This window comes from Squalius cephalus (assembly GCF_949319135.1).
Source record: "Squalius cephalus genome assembly, chromosome: 3".
Classification (NCBI taxonomy): Eukaryota; Metazoa; Chordata; class Actinopteri; order Cypriniformes; family Leuciscidae; genus Squalius; species Squalius cephalus.
The window spans coordinates 16,647,645-16,664,226 of NC_137124.1; the positions used below are offsets into that span (position 1 = coordinate 16,647,645).

At 39.6% G+C, this 16,582-nt stretch overlaps 1 protein-coding gene across 2 annotated transcripts; it reads left to right on the forward strand.

Annotated features, from left to right (window-relative positions):
* Positions 1 to 951: 951 nt before the first annotated feature.
* On the forward strand, positions 952 to 16,396 carry LOC307154965 (urea transporter 2). Of its 2 annotated transcripts, XM_079865215.1 has the most exons (8): positions 952 to 1,209; positions 1,855 to 2,044; positions 3,673 to 3,801; positions 3,923 to 4,115; positions 5,009 to 5,156; positions 15,601 to 15,732; positions 15,808 to 15,857; positions 15,952 to 16,396. In XM_079865215.1, the coding sequence occupies exons 1-8, from the start codon at positions 1,077 to 1,079 to the stop codon at positions 16,126 to 16,128; spliced, it is 1,152 nt and encodes a 383-aa protein (XP_079721341.1). In that variant the 5' UTR covers positions 952 to 1,076; the 3' UTR covers positions 16,129 to 16,396. The 2 variants fall into 2 exon arrangements, 1 of the variants encoding a protein (XP_079721341.1); XR_013820443.1 differs by lacking the exons at positions 15,601 to 15,732; positions 15,808 to 15,857; positions 15,952 to 16,396 and adding exons at positions 6,839 to 7,211; positions 7,330 to 9,645.
* The last annotated feature ends 186 nt before the right edge of the window (positions 16,397 to 16,582 follow it).

The following is a 16,582-nucleotide window of genomic DNA, read 5'->3' on the forward strand; positions in this document are numbered from 1 at the left end:
CATATCATTCACATGCCTAAAAATTATACACCTACTTTATTTTCATGCAGGCCTGACTGTGAGTAGATTGTCAAGGCCACAGTAGAGCACATTTTTATGCAATTCACAAATATCCCGTAAACATTATCAGAAGGGAAGGGCTGGACAATTACCTTTGCTTTCCCTCTCTGTGCTTATGTGGGTGTCTTTGTATTTCTGTCTGGTTTCTGCTGGCACTATGATTCAACATCGCCCCAGTCAATAATTCAACCTATTCAACTAAGTCATTCATCTATCTATCTGTCTGTCTGTCTGTCTGTCTGTCTGTCTGTCAAACCCCACCTCCCTCTGGAGCTCCAAACAGAAACAGGTTTACAACATTTGTGGACAGACTCAGACTACAAATTGCTTTCTCTCCGACCTCTTTTATGTTGCAAGTAAACCTCTTTTTGTTCAGGCAACACTCTTTTATTATGCAACAGACATGCCCAAACACTGAACCCTCTTACAGCATTGCCTGCTGATTACATAATGCAACTATACACAGGTGCAGTTCTTTTACTTTTTAATGTCTATTCATTTTTAAAGAGGAGCTGTGTTGTGTATTACATCATTAGTTTTGCGTTTTCTATTTTGAAATGATGCCTGAATGATGAAATAGCTTAAGGACTTAACAGATAAAAAATAAAAAAAGGAGAAAATTGATTTGATTTGATTTGAAGTGATAGATGACAAAAAAATAATAATAATAAATGCAGTACACCGATATGTTCTTTCACATGGTAATTTGGGTAACAAAATGTAACAGAAAGGGTAACAGAAATGTGAATGATTGAGGAAGACAGAAGATGCTACAGATTAACTTTGCCCGGCTGTGCCCAGCCAGGGCAAATGTGTTACAGTCCGTGAGTTAAAAAATATATAATATTAACCTTCACATGTCAAGAGAGAACAGGGGAAGTAGAGAGAGAACAGAAATCACAATGTCTGAAGAAAAAGACTGGGGAGAGGGTGAGAAAAAGGGGCGAGGACAGTGGAAGTAAGGAAGTGGAAGTGCGATTATCAGAGAGTTCAGTCTGAAATTCCCTAGTAGATGCATGATTTCGACCGGCAACATGTGGATTTTGGAAAAAAACACACCTCAGCAGCCCGGAGGCCTAAAACAGCGTGTCATCGGTGCCTTGCTGTACTGCACTGGAGAAATGAAACAATTACACACTCACATACAGGGTAAGAGACCACCATCCTACAGTACACAACATTCAGCTAATATACCAGTACTTTTGAATGTAAAAGTAAAGGAGTTTATAAGTTCACAACCTATAGAAAATATTGTTGTTGTTTTTTCTGACATGCTTGCTTTTAATGACAAGACTCCACATGACTAGACAGGAACATATAGGAACGATTCACCACAAAACAACGACTAGCCAAGACCAACTAACTTTCTCTTTCTCTTTTCTGTGGAATAAAAATGTATCTAACCAATTAAAGTATGAAAGTGAATGGTGACCATAACTGTTAAGTAGGATTTTCAAGGCAAAATTTCAGACAAAATTTTCACATAATGCTAACATAGCATCAGAAGGTGTGGAATATATTGCATGAATTGTCTACATGAGGCTTTGATGCTTTTGTGGTGCTTTTTTGTGGCACATCCACATTCTTTGTGAAGAGACCTGCAATATCTGCTACATATTGGCAATGACATTGACAGATACACTGCTAAACATTTTTTGTATTCCACAGAAAAAAGAAAGCTATATAGGTTTGAAATATATGATGACAGAATTTGTTATTTTTGGTGAACTATCCCTTTAACGCTCTATGTATCTCTCTCCATCTCTTTCCCTCTTTTCCAACATTCTCTCCCAGATAAATCCTTCCCGCTGCAGCTCTCTGAGTGGTGTTTACGTGGGATCTCGCGGGTGATTTTGCTAAACAACCCCCTGAGTGGAGCTCTGATTCTGGCAGCATTGCTGCTGGAGAGCCCCTGGCAGGCTCTGCTGGGGATGCTCGGCCTTTTGGCCTCCACCCTCACAGCTATAATCCTGGGACAGGACTGGTGAGGAATTACACACCCACACATATACAAAAGCATACACATAGACCAAAACATGCACAAATAAATGCATACTCGGGCAGCCAAGTATGCATGAATAAAACACAAAGGACGTGCCTATAGCAAAAAACTAAACAAATAAAAACCATATATTATGCACAACAGAATGCACAAAAGCACAAGCAAATACAAGAATAAGCAGATGCACATATACAAAAACAAACCTCAGAGGGAAAAAATGCTTTTACAGCTGCAGTCTAGATGAGTGATGTTTTGACAACATTCTGTTGTCAACTGATTTTTAACAAACAGGTACCAAAAAAATAATAATTCTTGAAGTCTGTGTTCACACACACTTTTTGATTTTTGATGTTGTTGATTCAGAGTCATTCGTGCGGGAATCGGACTTCACTGGTCGCGATGTTTGCAAGTTATTAACTAAAAAGAATCAGACATAAGAGATGTACTGTAGGGGAGCGCGGGGCACAAACTTAACGCGGGGTTAACACGGACCTTTTACATAGTTAGTCAGGGTCAAGCAGGTTGTGTTTCCGCTTATTTTCTCTCGCTGCCAGAAGACGGTCTCCCGCGGATTTGTGGAAAGTTTTGATTAGATTTCGTGAAGATACTGGACAAAGAGTGTTTTGACACCATGCAAGTACATTTTTTCATCATACGTTTTTTTCTGTTTCTGAGTTGGGTGTGTAGGCTACGTCACCAAATCTAACTTTATATTACCTTAATCACTGTCTTGTTGGCTAGAACATAGCACCAACATATTATTATTTTTTTGCCACATTTGTTTACTATGCATTGATCTCTTGTTTATTTATTAAGAATAGCCTGTATAGCATGTTTTTCATGCAATAAACCCTTTAAAATGTGATTTTAAGCTCTTTTTTATTATTATTACTGTTGTTATTATTATTATTATTATTAATAATAATAATTTTGCATGCAGCTGCCACACACAAATATAATTCAATTGCGATTACAATATTTGATGATTTTATGTATTTATTAATTGTGAAACTGTGCAACCCTTTCCTATATCTCTATGATATTGATCCATAATAAGGATGATTGGATGAGGGATGTATGTATGGATATATATCCATACAGATACACAAACAATATCAAACTATACAGATAAAATAGTACTGAATTATGTGTGTTACACACACAAGTGTTACAACCAACCCCTCTGTCTGACAATTAACCCCGGATATGGGGTAAGTTGTAACATTTGCGCTTCTGTCACTTTCAGTGCAACTGTACGAAAATGGTAGGTCCTAGTGTTTATTTGTAGCTGAGATGTGTGTTACTTGTGTAAAAAAAAAGATTAATCTAACCTAATTATTTTTTTGATAATTGAGACAAAACCAAAATGTGTTAGGTTGTGCCCCTGATATCCCCTATGTTACTGATTTACTAAATAGAATCGGCTCACAAGAGGCATTCTTGCGGGAATCGGACTTTGTCATGCACACAGAAAACACACATGCTGCATCCAATAATGCTAGTGTGTTAAAAAGCACATTTTATCTAAGCACTTTACAGGGTGGCTAAAAGAGAAACACAAGCTATAAGCACAACCTACCCTGTAAGTGTGTGTGTGTGTGTGTCTGCAGGGAGGAGATTTCCAGTGGCCTTCATGGTTTTAATGGGATGCTGGTGGCTCTGCTGATGGGAGTGTTCAGCTCTGCTGGAGATTGGTACTGGTGGCTTCTGCTGCCTGTGTGTCTCGGTGGAGCTACAACGTAAGAGCAAGTTTACTGATACCAAATAGATTGTTCTGTCTTTTTCTGTCATGTATTCACATATACAAATAATTGCTGACCCTCTCAAACCCAAACAACCCCTTTTTCTCTCCTGTCTTAGAACTTTTCTTTCCAGCAGTTTGGCTCCGGTTCTGGAACGCTGGGATTTACCAGTTAGCGTCTTCCCCTTTAACACAGTCATTGTGCTGTATTTGGCCTGTACTGGCACTTCTAACCCCTATTTTCCAAACTATCCTGCCCAGCCACCAGGGGCGCCAGAGAGCACCAACCACACCCAACTACATGTTCCACAGGTGAGAGGATGAAACAGAAAGGACGCAAAAAATGAGGAATTGAGGATGACAGAGAACATGGGAGAGTGATGTGAAAAGGCAAAAGCAAATTATTTGCCATTCATGCTTTTAAAATATCCTGTCATCTTTTTGATTAGGTTTTATTGTATATTCTGCCTCTCATTCCTTGTAGCTCTCTCTGACTTTTGTGTTTGTCATCTTCTTGTTTTGCCTTTTTAACCTCCTTTTTCTGCACACACAATGCAGATTCCTTCTTCAATCTACCTTCATCATCCTTCCATTTTGCATCTCTCCTGAGATGTGTGTGTGTGTGTGTGTGAGTGTTTAGATCTTTTATGTCATGATGATGATTGTATTTATTGCATTACTCTGGTCTGTTGCATGGCATTAGGTTGCGATGGGCTGATCCATTCTCTGGCACACTATAGCAACTGACTATTATGGGCTGTTTATAGCCAACATATTTATGCACTAATTGTATCTGGTGCTTTTAGCACATCTCCATGGAGACAGCTATATAGGGCAGAAAGAAATAATGGAAAATTATATTTATTTTGTATCTGTTTTTATCTCTCTCTGTCATGAATATTCATTGTGAAAGAAGCAGAGTTAAAAGCCCATTAAAATAGGCTTTTAAAATTAGCTCATATTATATCTAGCCAGAGTTAGCAAATGACTAATTCACAATATTGTGACAGGATTATAATATGGGAGATATCAGTATGAATATAAATTTGTATCTATGCTTGCATACTTCCAAAAGTTGACAAATCAACCTTTAGCAGGGATACACATTTTAGATAATGACTATGAAAAATAGATGTCCTCAGCTTCCTGTTAAATTAGGAAATACAATAGAGTATGAAAGAAAAATGTTTTGTATTTTCCATCAGCTCCTGCAGGGGATGGTGCTTGGCGTGGGGCAGATCTTTGCATGTGACACTCTAGGCCCATCTCTGCTTATCCTGGGTGCTGTTTTTCTCTTCTCACCCATTCTGGCCGTGCATGCCCTCCTGGGATCTGTCATTAGCACTGTGGCAGGTAAGTCAAAAAGAAATAAGAAAACTATTTTTGCAGGGTTATTATTTTGAAGGTCTCAAATAATATCTCAAAAGTTTCTGCTGGACAGCAATGAGACTGAAAGGAGACCAAATCAAGATCTGATTTTTCAAGATACCAGTCTGCAAGATCTAAATATATATATATATATTTTTGATCAAAATATACAAAACCACATTATTGGGGAAAATGCCATCCAAACTCATTTTATAGCTGTTTCTGTATACCAACAATTTTCCCATTTGTTTCTATTTCCATTTCAGAATTGATAGTTAAACATTATTGACAATGCTTTTGAGCTATATGAAAGAGACACATCTGAGCAATATATATTCTCTGTCTGTATGGTTTTTAAAAAGGATTTGGGATAGAGATAATTGCATGGACGGAACAAATCAAACATTGGTGGTTAAATCCTGTCTAGGGTTTTGTGCTTAATATTCTGGCTGTGTAGCTGTGTTTTACTCAGTCGAAGCAGGCTCCAAACAGATTCCCTCAAACGCCCACTATGCATAAGATGATCATTTGCGTCTGCTGCTTGATAATTAGCCAGTTTTACTGCTGCGTTTGCCACCTCAAGGCCGTGAAGGTGTTTTTACCCTGTCACTCATTCTCTTTTTCATACACACAGACACAGACACACAGACACACACACACACACATACTCTCTATCTTTTATATATTTTATATAGTACACAGCTGTACAGAGACATATGAGTCATCGCAGACACAAAGACACTACAGAGGTAGGGGTAGACTCTGTGTGTGTGTGTGTGTGTGTGTGTGTGTGTGTGTGTGTGTGTGTGTGTGTGTGTGTGTGTGTGTGTGGTGTAGGTAGAAGAGACTGATGTAAGATACCTCGTCCCCAGCACAGCACCCACTCACTGTTTCATTTCATCCCTTGCGTGATTCACACTCACAAACTTCAAAGCTCTCATGTAATATTCCATAAAGGAGCATCAGAGAGTCTTTGGTCTTAATGGAGACTCTGCAGTATATCCATGTGTGAGGGTGTAAGGCAGCTGTCTGTTATTCTCCATAGTAGTGAGGGGGTTGATTTTAGAAAGGAAAAGCCCAATTTCTGGCTTTTTCCTCTTCTCTTAGCCTGTCTTTGTGTCAGCAGAACATTGACATTTAATTCGTAATGGTTCAGAATGCTACAGGGTTTGAAGACAGATGGAAAGAATGAGAGAAAGCAATGCTGGATTATGGATGGGGCCAGTGGCTCTGACTGTCAGGGGCTGCATTTCAAATAATGCATATAAATCAGCATATTGGAATGATTTCTGAAGGATCATGTGACACTGAAGACTGGAGTAATGGCTTCTGAAAACTGCTTTTTAAAATAGAAGTATTTAAAAATATATATATATTTTTAAAATATATTTATAAGAAAACAGTTGTTTTAAATTGTAATAAAACTTCACAATATTACTGTCACAGAGTCAGCCACACCGTCACAGCCCCAATCATCACTCAATCATCAGGACCCGCCCACTCGTTCACATTCACCAGAGTACTGACTCGCTGCACCTGCACTCCCTCATCAACATACACTTTATATGCCCCTTTCACTCCTTGTCTGGTCTTGTTGCAGTATACACTGCTTTATGTCAGACTCCTTACCAATCTACTCACCCGAGATCATCTCGTCCTGTATCCAGTCTTCCTGATCCAGATCACCTGTCTTCGTGTTTACTCGTCACCTGCACCGAGAATCCACTTCAGTCATCACCAGCTAAGTCACCATCACCATTCTACAAGTCACCATCCTCTCACCATCATCTGGTTCCTGTTGTTCCACCACCACTCTGCTTTTAATAAACACTGTGTGCACCTAAACCTGTCTGTCTCCTCCTGTGTTTGTGACAGAAGACCAGACCTTCATGCAGAGTCCTGTTGGAACCAGTGGGGAGCGTCCACCGGATCAGTTTGCCGAACCTGTGCAGGCGGTTAAAAAAACTCTCCCCTCTGCACCACCCGCTCCTTCGCCACCTGCATCTGCCAGTCCCATGGCCCGACCAGCGATATACAACGGTGAGGCAGAGGATTGCAGCGGGTTCCTTCTACAATGTTAACTATATTTTGAAATGCAACTACAGTTTTTCTCCACCGAACGGGCGTGTATCAACTTCATGATTTCCCTGCTATCTAGACTCACACTCCATTGGGCCCAATCCATCTGGCACGCCAACGGCCTGGTCACGACTTCATTGGCATCCTTCATCAGTCACTTCAAGGAAGTCTTTGGCAGGGTGAGGCTCCTCGACTCCATCCATGCGCCTTCTATTCCAAGAAGCTGTCCCCAGCGCAGCAGAACTATGACATCGGAAATCGTGAGCTGCTCGCCATTAAGCTTGCCTTGGAGGAATGGAGACACTGGCTGGAGGGAGCTCATCACTGCTTCGAGGTCATCACTGATCACCGGAACCTAGAGTATCTTCGAGAGGCCAAGCGGCTCAACCCACGACTAGCCCGTTGGGCGCTATTCTTCACACGGTTCGATTTCACCGTGACCTACCGACCCGGTACCAAGAATTGCAAGGAGGGTGCCTAATTCCGTCTGTATCATCCTGAACCTGAATCCTGCCCTCCAGAACCAGTTCACCCTCCAGCCATGGTAGTCAGCCCAATCCAATAGTCCCTTGACGATCAGATCCTCCAAGCCACCCGCACCGAACCTGCTCCACCGGGAGGTCCTGAGGGACTGTTGTATGTACCATCCGTCTGTCCCTCATGGACTCAGCACACACCTCTCCGGGCTCTTGACACCCAGGCAGCCAGCAAACCCTCTCGCTCCTACAGGATCGCTACTGGTGGCCCAACATTGCCCAGGATATCTCCGATGTGTCAGAGGGTGCTCAGTCTGTGCCATCACCAACACGCCAAGGAAGCTACCCGAGGGAAAGTTGGTACCTCTGCCGATACCCAGACGTCCCTGGTCCCACCTTGGCATTGACAACCATCACACCTGTGTATTTGTCGACCGCTTCTCCAAGGCCTGTAAACTCATCCCTATCAAGGGACTCCCCACCGCATTCGAAGCCGCAGAACTCCGTCATTTTATGGTCTACCAGAAGACATTGTATCGGATAGAGGTCCCCAGTTTATCTCCCGGGTCTGGAAGGTTACCATCCGCAAACCAACGGCCAGACTGAGCGCAAGATCCAGGAGATCGGGAGCTACCTGCGGTCATACTGCCACCAGCACCAAGACAGCTGGAGCCGCTACCTCCCCTGGGCGGAGTATGCCCAGAATTCCCTGCGCCAATCCACCACTGGGCTTACTCCGTTCCAATGTATCCTCGGCTACCAACCTCCTCTCTTCCCCTGGTCCAGAGAACCCTCAGAGGTTCCAGCTGTCAATCACTGGTTCGAAGAGAGCGAGAGGGTATGGGACTCAGCGCACGTGCATCTCCAGTGGGTAGTGCGAAGACACCAACTCCAAGTGGATGTCTGTAGAGCTTAAGCCACCCAATACCAGCCGGGACAAAGGGTTTGGCTCTCCACCCGCGTCATCCGTCTTCGCCTGCCCTTCCCCTACAGAACCTACCATGGCCGAAGTATCTCCTCCAGAAGTCCCTGACGAGGACCTAGTGTACTGAGTCCATACCATCCTCGACTCACGCCAGCGGGGCGGCCGCCTTGAGTACCTGATCGACTGGGAGGGATATGGTCCTGAAGAACACTCATGGGTGTCTCGGGATGACGTCCTGGACCCGTTGCTACTCACCCAGTTCCACGAAGATCACCCTGACCGTCCAGCCTCCTGAGGTCGAGGTCGAGGCCGACCCCGTCACAGAGTCCGTCATCCGTCAGGAGCCGGCCATGGAGGAGGGGGTACTGTCACAGAGTCAGCCACACCGTCACAACCCCAATCGTCACTCAATCACCAGGACCCGCCCACTCGTTCACATTCACAAGAGTACTGACTCGCTGCACCTGCACTCCATCAACACACCCTTTATATGCTCCTTTCACTCCTTGTCTGGTCCCGTTGCAGTATACACTGCTTTATGTCAGACTCCTTACCAATCTACTCACCCGAGATCATCTCGTCCGTCTAAGATGTGCTAAGGGGCCTTTCAGGAACCATGATCCCGCCCTGAATGTAAGACTACCTAAGACCTGTTATCTGAAGACTGTGCCACACACTCTCTGAACATCCTCACCCTGTAATCAATAACACTCTCATCCCTCCACTCATCTTACCATTCCATCCTTTTTTTCATTGATCAATGATTCACTCTTTTCTCCTGGGTGTAGAATTTCTCTCTTACTACGGTGTGAAATTACATCTGTATTTTACAAGACAAAAGCCTACAGAGAAAGACTCCCTTTACAAGATTTAACTTTCAGAGTTCTTCACAATCAAGATCAATCCAATGCGCTGTTTACTGGTCTTATATCCTAAATAATGTTAAACATGTTGACCATCAACCTTGTGAGCTGAAAATAAATATTATATGAGCTGGTTTATTTCCTATTCATTTATATATTTATTATTGGTAACTGTGGGTACGTTTACATGACATCATTGTACTTAATACGGAAACGGTTTCCCTAAAAACGCTGTATTATGCTGCCAGGCCAGTAGTTGGTGATATCACTTTGTAAAGAAACACCACACGCCTATAGACTGACACATAAGCATCACTGTTTTCACAAATATGCGTTTTTGTAGTTTACACTGATACGATAACGGTATCTTTTTCAAAAATGTGCACTTTGAAACCCGTTTTCAAATGTTTGCATTTTCAGGCCCCCAAAACGCTGTTGTCATGTAAATGAACGGCCAAAACACATACAAAATTTTACGTTTTTAGTTGAAAACAGTGTCGTGTAAACGGCCCAAGAAGTTACTTTGGCTTTACAGAATAGTGTGACACTATTCTGCAGACTTGATCAAACTTTACGCTATTAGAATACATGATGTGGTGTAATTTATCATATGTGATGTCACTTCCTTCCTACCTTACACAATCAAGTCCAATCTATAGGTTGAAACAAATTAAGTTAATTGTCAAGACCTTCTACACCAAACAAATTTTTTGTTGCAGTAGTGGAATGGTGGAATAGTGCAATAGTACCAAAGGTAGTTTATGTATTTGTTTGTCTAGAGATTTCTCTGAATCGAAGCATAGGGACCCCTAACGTTATTACGCAGCATGAATTGTGGTCCACTGATAATGAGATCTGGTGTTTAGCAGACAGGCTGTTCATGTTGTCCTCTCTACATGACTCATAGTATAAACCCACTAAAGTTAGCATGGGTTCACAACTGATGATCCCGCACTTATGACCAAACAGGACTCCGTAACCATGGTGAGATGGAAAACAGGAATAATTAATCCATTGTGGGTCACAGATGTTGAATTTAGATTATATAATTGCATAGATAGCATATATCATTCAACTGTAAGCATTATAACTGCATCAAGAGAGTATGAGTAATGAAAACTGGAAAAAACATGCTTTGTGATTCACAGCATTTGCATTGGAAATGAAGACCCTCTCACCCTGACACTGATTCCCTGCTGCATTCAAGATCGTGTGTGTGTGTGTGTGTGTCTTTTGCTACTATTCAAGTCTCAAACTATTTCAGTGACACACTAATCATTAAATTTTCCACATAACACAATCTGTTTTACAATTAGTCGTCTACGGATGTTTACCAATTTGCAGCAGCTTGAAATCTGGAGATCTGTACAACCATGCAAAACGATACATATGACGCATAAAAACATTTGTTTATAAAAAGGAAACAAATCTGTGAGAGAAAGAAACAGTGAACAGACGCATGACCATCCTGGGTCACATTGTTGTGCTGTTCAGATGGGAAAGAGAAAGAGAGAATTCTGGGTGTGTCCTTCCTTCTGCTGCTGCTATTAGGTTTTCATCTCAGAGCTCTTTTATTGGCATCCTAGAGTCCCAAAAGAGCAGTCAGAAAGATTCACTCACAGTAGAGCTCATTTTCTTTTCAATGCCCCTGCATACATTACTTGGCATTTTCAATGAACAGGGTACAAATTGAGACTTAAAAATGCTTCAAAGTAATTTTATTCAGGTTTTTTTTTTTTTTCATCAAATGGTCAATAAAAGGGTGTGCTTAACTTTATGAATGTTCATCATTATCTGTTAATAGTGACGCAGGGGCAAGGAGAGTTGAGGATCTGTTAGCAAGCAGTCTTTATTCTATAGACACAGAAACATAATCCAAACAGGAAGCCGATGGCAATAATTCAAACATGAAGACATAGGAAACACAGGAGACGCAACAGCTTTACATAGAGGTGAAAAGACAATGACCGATGGCGGCGCCCTTGTTTCTCTGGCGCATAAGGTCTATAGAAACTAAGGTAAACAGGAACTAAACCACAGGAACTGAACACAGGCACAGCAACGCAGACAAAAGAATATCAAAATATGAAACAAAAAACGCAAAAAAAAACATTTTATTTTTTATTAATTTTATATTCACTACCATTCAAATGTTTGGGGTCTGTGAGATTTTTTTTTTTTTGACTCTTTTGTTTGCATTAATTTGATCAAAAATACAGTAAAAACAGTAATACTACCACATATAAATGTAAAAAATAATTGTAATGTAATTTATTCCTGTGAAAATTTCTGTCATATATGATCCTTCAGAAATCATTCTAATATTCTGATTTGGTGTTCAAGAAACATTTATTATTATTATTTATTATTATTATTATTATGTTGAAAACAGCTGTGCTGCTTAATATATTTGTGTAAACTGTGATACATGTTTTTTTTCCCAGAGTTTTTTCATGAAAAGAATGTTTGATCAGTTTTATGTGTCCTTGTTGAATAAAGGTATTGCAGTTTTTTTTTTTTATTCGCTTTGGTACAATACACAAAATCACAAAGTATCCTTTTCACAACACAAAATAACCGTTTCATCTATATAAAAATTGTATTTACAGTAACTGCCTTTCATAAAGCTCTTACTATCAAACTTTTGATTTGCATCTCTTCTCGTTCAGTTTAATACACTTGTCTATTATTTAATCCAACTGAACTTAATGGTTATTCAATGAATAATAGATTTAGATATTGATTATATAGACTGTTTCTATAGAACTTTGTTTGCAATTTACGATATGAATAACCAAATGTAATGAATTATTTTTTACATAAGTGTTTTATAAATAACCACCATATGTTCAAAGTGTGTACACACTCGTTTGTGTGTGTGTGTGTGTGTGTGTGAGAGAGAGAGAGAGAGAGAGAGAGAGAGAGAGAGTGAGTGAGTAAACCATCAGAATGATCAGAGATGCATCAGTAGAAGAGACACAGATGGCATTAAATACAGCATTTTACATTACAGTGTGTATGCCATGTGATACTGTAAACAGATTACCATGCAGAGACTGCCACATTACTTTAACTCACCCTTAATCTGTGTAAAGGTCAACTACAGTATAGATTCAGTCATATGGCACAGTGAAAACATTTATTGTATTGCCAGCAAACTCTTGTTTTAGCACAAAACCTCATGGCAGTTTCATAACTTCAATTGATACTATTACAGACATCATGAATTCAATAACATAATTTAGGTAATGTAAGTGTATTGTGGCAACTGTAGCCTGTAGTACTGTAATTATTTCAGAAACAGAGGGTGATTTGAAACATGCATCTTGCATCGTTTGCTGTTGAATGAACTGATTATTAAAAAAATTTAATTAAATTAAATTGAAAGAAGATCATACTGTTGTGTTTCGGTGATTAAACCAAATGTTCTCATTACATATTACAATAATCTTGTGTTTGAAAAAAATATTATGTGGACTGAAATGTGTATTACTGTAACAAATACACGGGATCAGGTTTTGAAAGAATGACTATAGCTGTGTTACAAGTGTGATAAGTTTAGATTTTTGTACAAAGAGTTTTGAAAATGTACACTTGTGAAAATAGTACCAAAGAGAATATAAAAAAAACTGTAATTCTTTCTTCCAAACAAAAACATCTTACTGTCCCCAAACGTTTGAATGGCAATCTTGTAACTGTTGGACAACATGTCTAAATTCAAAATGATTTTTTTATAGACAGATCGAATAAACATAAACAGAGCAATAGGCACGATAGATAGATAGATAGATAGATAGATAGATAGATAGATAGATAGATAGATAGATAGATAGATAGATAGATAGATAGATAGATAGATAGATAGATAGATGTTGAACTTAGAACTTGTGTTTTTTAATCTTTTTCAGACAGTATCAGGGTCAGAGCTTTCTTGTTCAGTATAGTGAATCCAGACAGAAAGATGATAGGCTATCATAATACCAAAAATGCTTGTGACATATTTAAGAAAATCTATTTTTTCAAATAACATTGCTGAGTAATATAAATATATATTCCAAAGCATTGACTGTTTAAATAAACAAAAACAAAAAAAAATTATCAAGTAAATTATCAAGTGTGAGCATGTGGCCATGCAATATAAAATATTAGATAGGCCTACAGTATATAAGACCTCTCAAGAGACATGTTTTTGAGTTTATCGAATAGATTCATGCAGCAAAAAAATGCATAAAGAGAGAGAGCATTAGAGAGAGAGAGAAAGATGCTACAATAAAAGAAAGCTCTTGGGAATGGTGGGTGGTTAGTGAAGTCTGAAAGCTTGGACAGGAATGTGGGGGCAGCAACTACAGACTAAAACCTATATTCTGTAATGAATCTACACTGCCACCTTCAGATCATGAACAGAACTACCATGAAGTCCTTAGTGTACTGTACACCAGATATCAAATATTACTTCACAAAATACACCAAAAATCAAAACAAACCTATCAAAAATACAAAATGCATCATATAAGATGCATAATACCTCCTCTATGCAGTGAAAATATTAACATATGTGTCAAACAAACAGGTTTACTGTATGTTTGCATATAGTAAATGCGACGTGAATACAAGATTTTAGGGAAATGTGCCATGATCAGAAAAGCATTCTACCTTTACTATTTCTGAAGTATATTAATATGTGCATATTTTCTGTATGTAAGCACATGGCATTGATCCATAGATCCATGGTTCACTGAGCACAGAAGGAAGGTTTTGCCATGGACATAGCCGTCCCCTCAGCCAAACCCCATAAAAAACCTGTAGGATGAGCTGAAGAAAAGAGTCCACAAGCATGGACCTCTGAATCTGAAGAGGTTCTGTATATGGATGGTCTCTGGTCTCTTGCCATTTATTCATCAACCTTTACGCATTATAGGAGAAGATCCAGAGCTGTTATCTTTGCAAAGAGAGGTTGCACGAAGTATTAAATGAAGGGGTGCCAATAGTTGTGGAATGCATTTCAGAAAGAAGAAAAAAGTATTTTGTTCTTTCAACTATTTTACTTTAATTAAAAGTTAGATTTTTGTGAATATTTTAAATAAAACACTAAAAGGAGAATTTGTAAAAACAATTTTCACAGTCAGTTTTGCTCATATTTACCAAGGGTGTCAATAATTGTGTAGCCCACTGTATAAATACAATGTTATGAGGTAATGTGACAACAATGTAGTAAAATACAGTTTGAAACAGTTGTGTACCGTTTTCTTCATCATGATAATCTTCACAAATGAACACAACTTTTATGAATTTTGAAGCCTAAATACAATTGGCAGAAGTAAAAAGCTAAACGGTAAAACGAGCTACACCGCGGTCGCGTGACTTCAATGTCACCACCCTGAAGCTTCCTCCAACTCTTTCAGACTTTCTCAAAACATTTTCCCTGATAGTTTGAGTTTGAATAGTTTGAAAGAGTGTGATAATAAACATAATGAAAGCGGCGCGCACTAATGAGTAGATGAGTTTACCTGTTTGGTGTGATGATGTTGACCCTCACAAAACTCTGTAGTCCCATGTAGGCACTTGTCAGCAACCGCCTTTTTAAAGACAAAAGCTTCTTTTACTTGTTCTTTTTTCTACTTGACTTGAGCCGACTCGAGCTTCCAAAGCTTTTATGTAACAAAGCAGCATGTTCAGGTAATCAACCAATCAGCACAAGAGGAAGCTGGTAAAAATATAGCCTTCCCTCACCTCTGTCCCATGACAGTTTCACAGCATCCCTCCACTTCACACTTGGCTGGTTTTCTATCCCAGTCAAAAGGGGGAGTACTCTGGGTTCGGGCCGAAGCCCTCTCCTGGACAGCACACCAAATACGCATAAATTACTATATCTGATTTCGTGTGTGTGAACTCGTGAAAATGACAAATGGGACACCCTAATCTCCTGGACTTCTCGATCATGCACACACTGCAGCCAATGTAAGTCCGCAAGACCATAAGTGCATATGATGTGTGCCATTTGGGACCTGTCTATGTTTGGGACAGGGCCTTTAGTATAATGTAATGGCCAATAACTGGACTGAAGTTCTCTCTGTTGCCCCCTGCAGGCATGTATATGTCGGTGCAGTACAGCTTTCTGTACTCAGGCCTCTCAGGATTTAATGGTGCTCTGGGTTGCATGGTCGTGGGGGCATTTTTCATATTTAGTTGGAGAACACATCTCTTATCTATTGCAAGTGGTGAGTAACGCACAGATATTTCCTTTGTAGTGTTGTTTTATTGTTCTACAACTAAATTATATATTCCTTCTGCAGCCTTACTTTCAGCTTACACAGACATTGCCTTGAGCAACCTGCTAGGAGTTGTGAGTAGACACACACACATGCACACTCTGTCGAGCTCATCATCTGGGTTTCAAATTCATCCAGTGTTTGTTTGTATCCCTTTTACTTGTGCAGGTGGGTCTCCCAGCAAGCAGTTGGGCTGCAACTTTGACAGGCACTCTCATGCTGTTGCTGACAGGGGAAAACTTTAAAGAATACAGAATCCCTACCGGAAAAGTAACCTCACCAGAACAGAACTTGCACTCACACAAGCAGTGGTCTGCGGCCAATACAAATGCAACGGATGCATAGTGTTTAAATAAATTCATATATAATATAGAAATATACCGTTGTGACTGCACGACATTTAAAAAAAATACTAGAAAATTCATTTATTCAGCAAGAATGGATTAAATTGATCAAAAGTGACAGTAAAAACTTTTGTAATGTTTCAAAAAGAAATTATTTCATATGAATGTCTTACTTTTCTTCAAAAATACTGAAAAAATGTATCACGGTTTCCACAAAAATATTAAGCAGCACTGTTTTTAATGATAATAATAATAATAAATAGCTGAAAGCAGCAATTATCAGGGTTCAAGCGTTTTAAGGCCTTTAAGCGCATGAGATCAGAGATGGAAAAAGACCATTTACAGCCAATACAGGCAATTTACTCAGGAAATATATATTTTTAAGCATTTTAACAGTTATAGCGCCAGCTATGGTCCGATCTTGATAAAAGTTGGCATGCTTTCTTCAGAATATG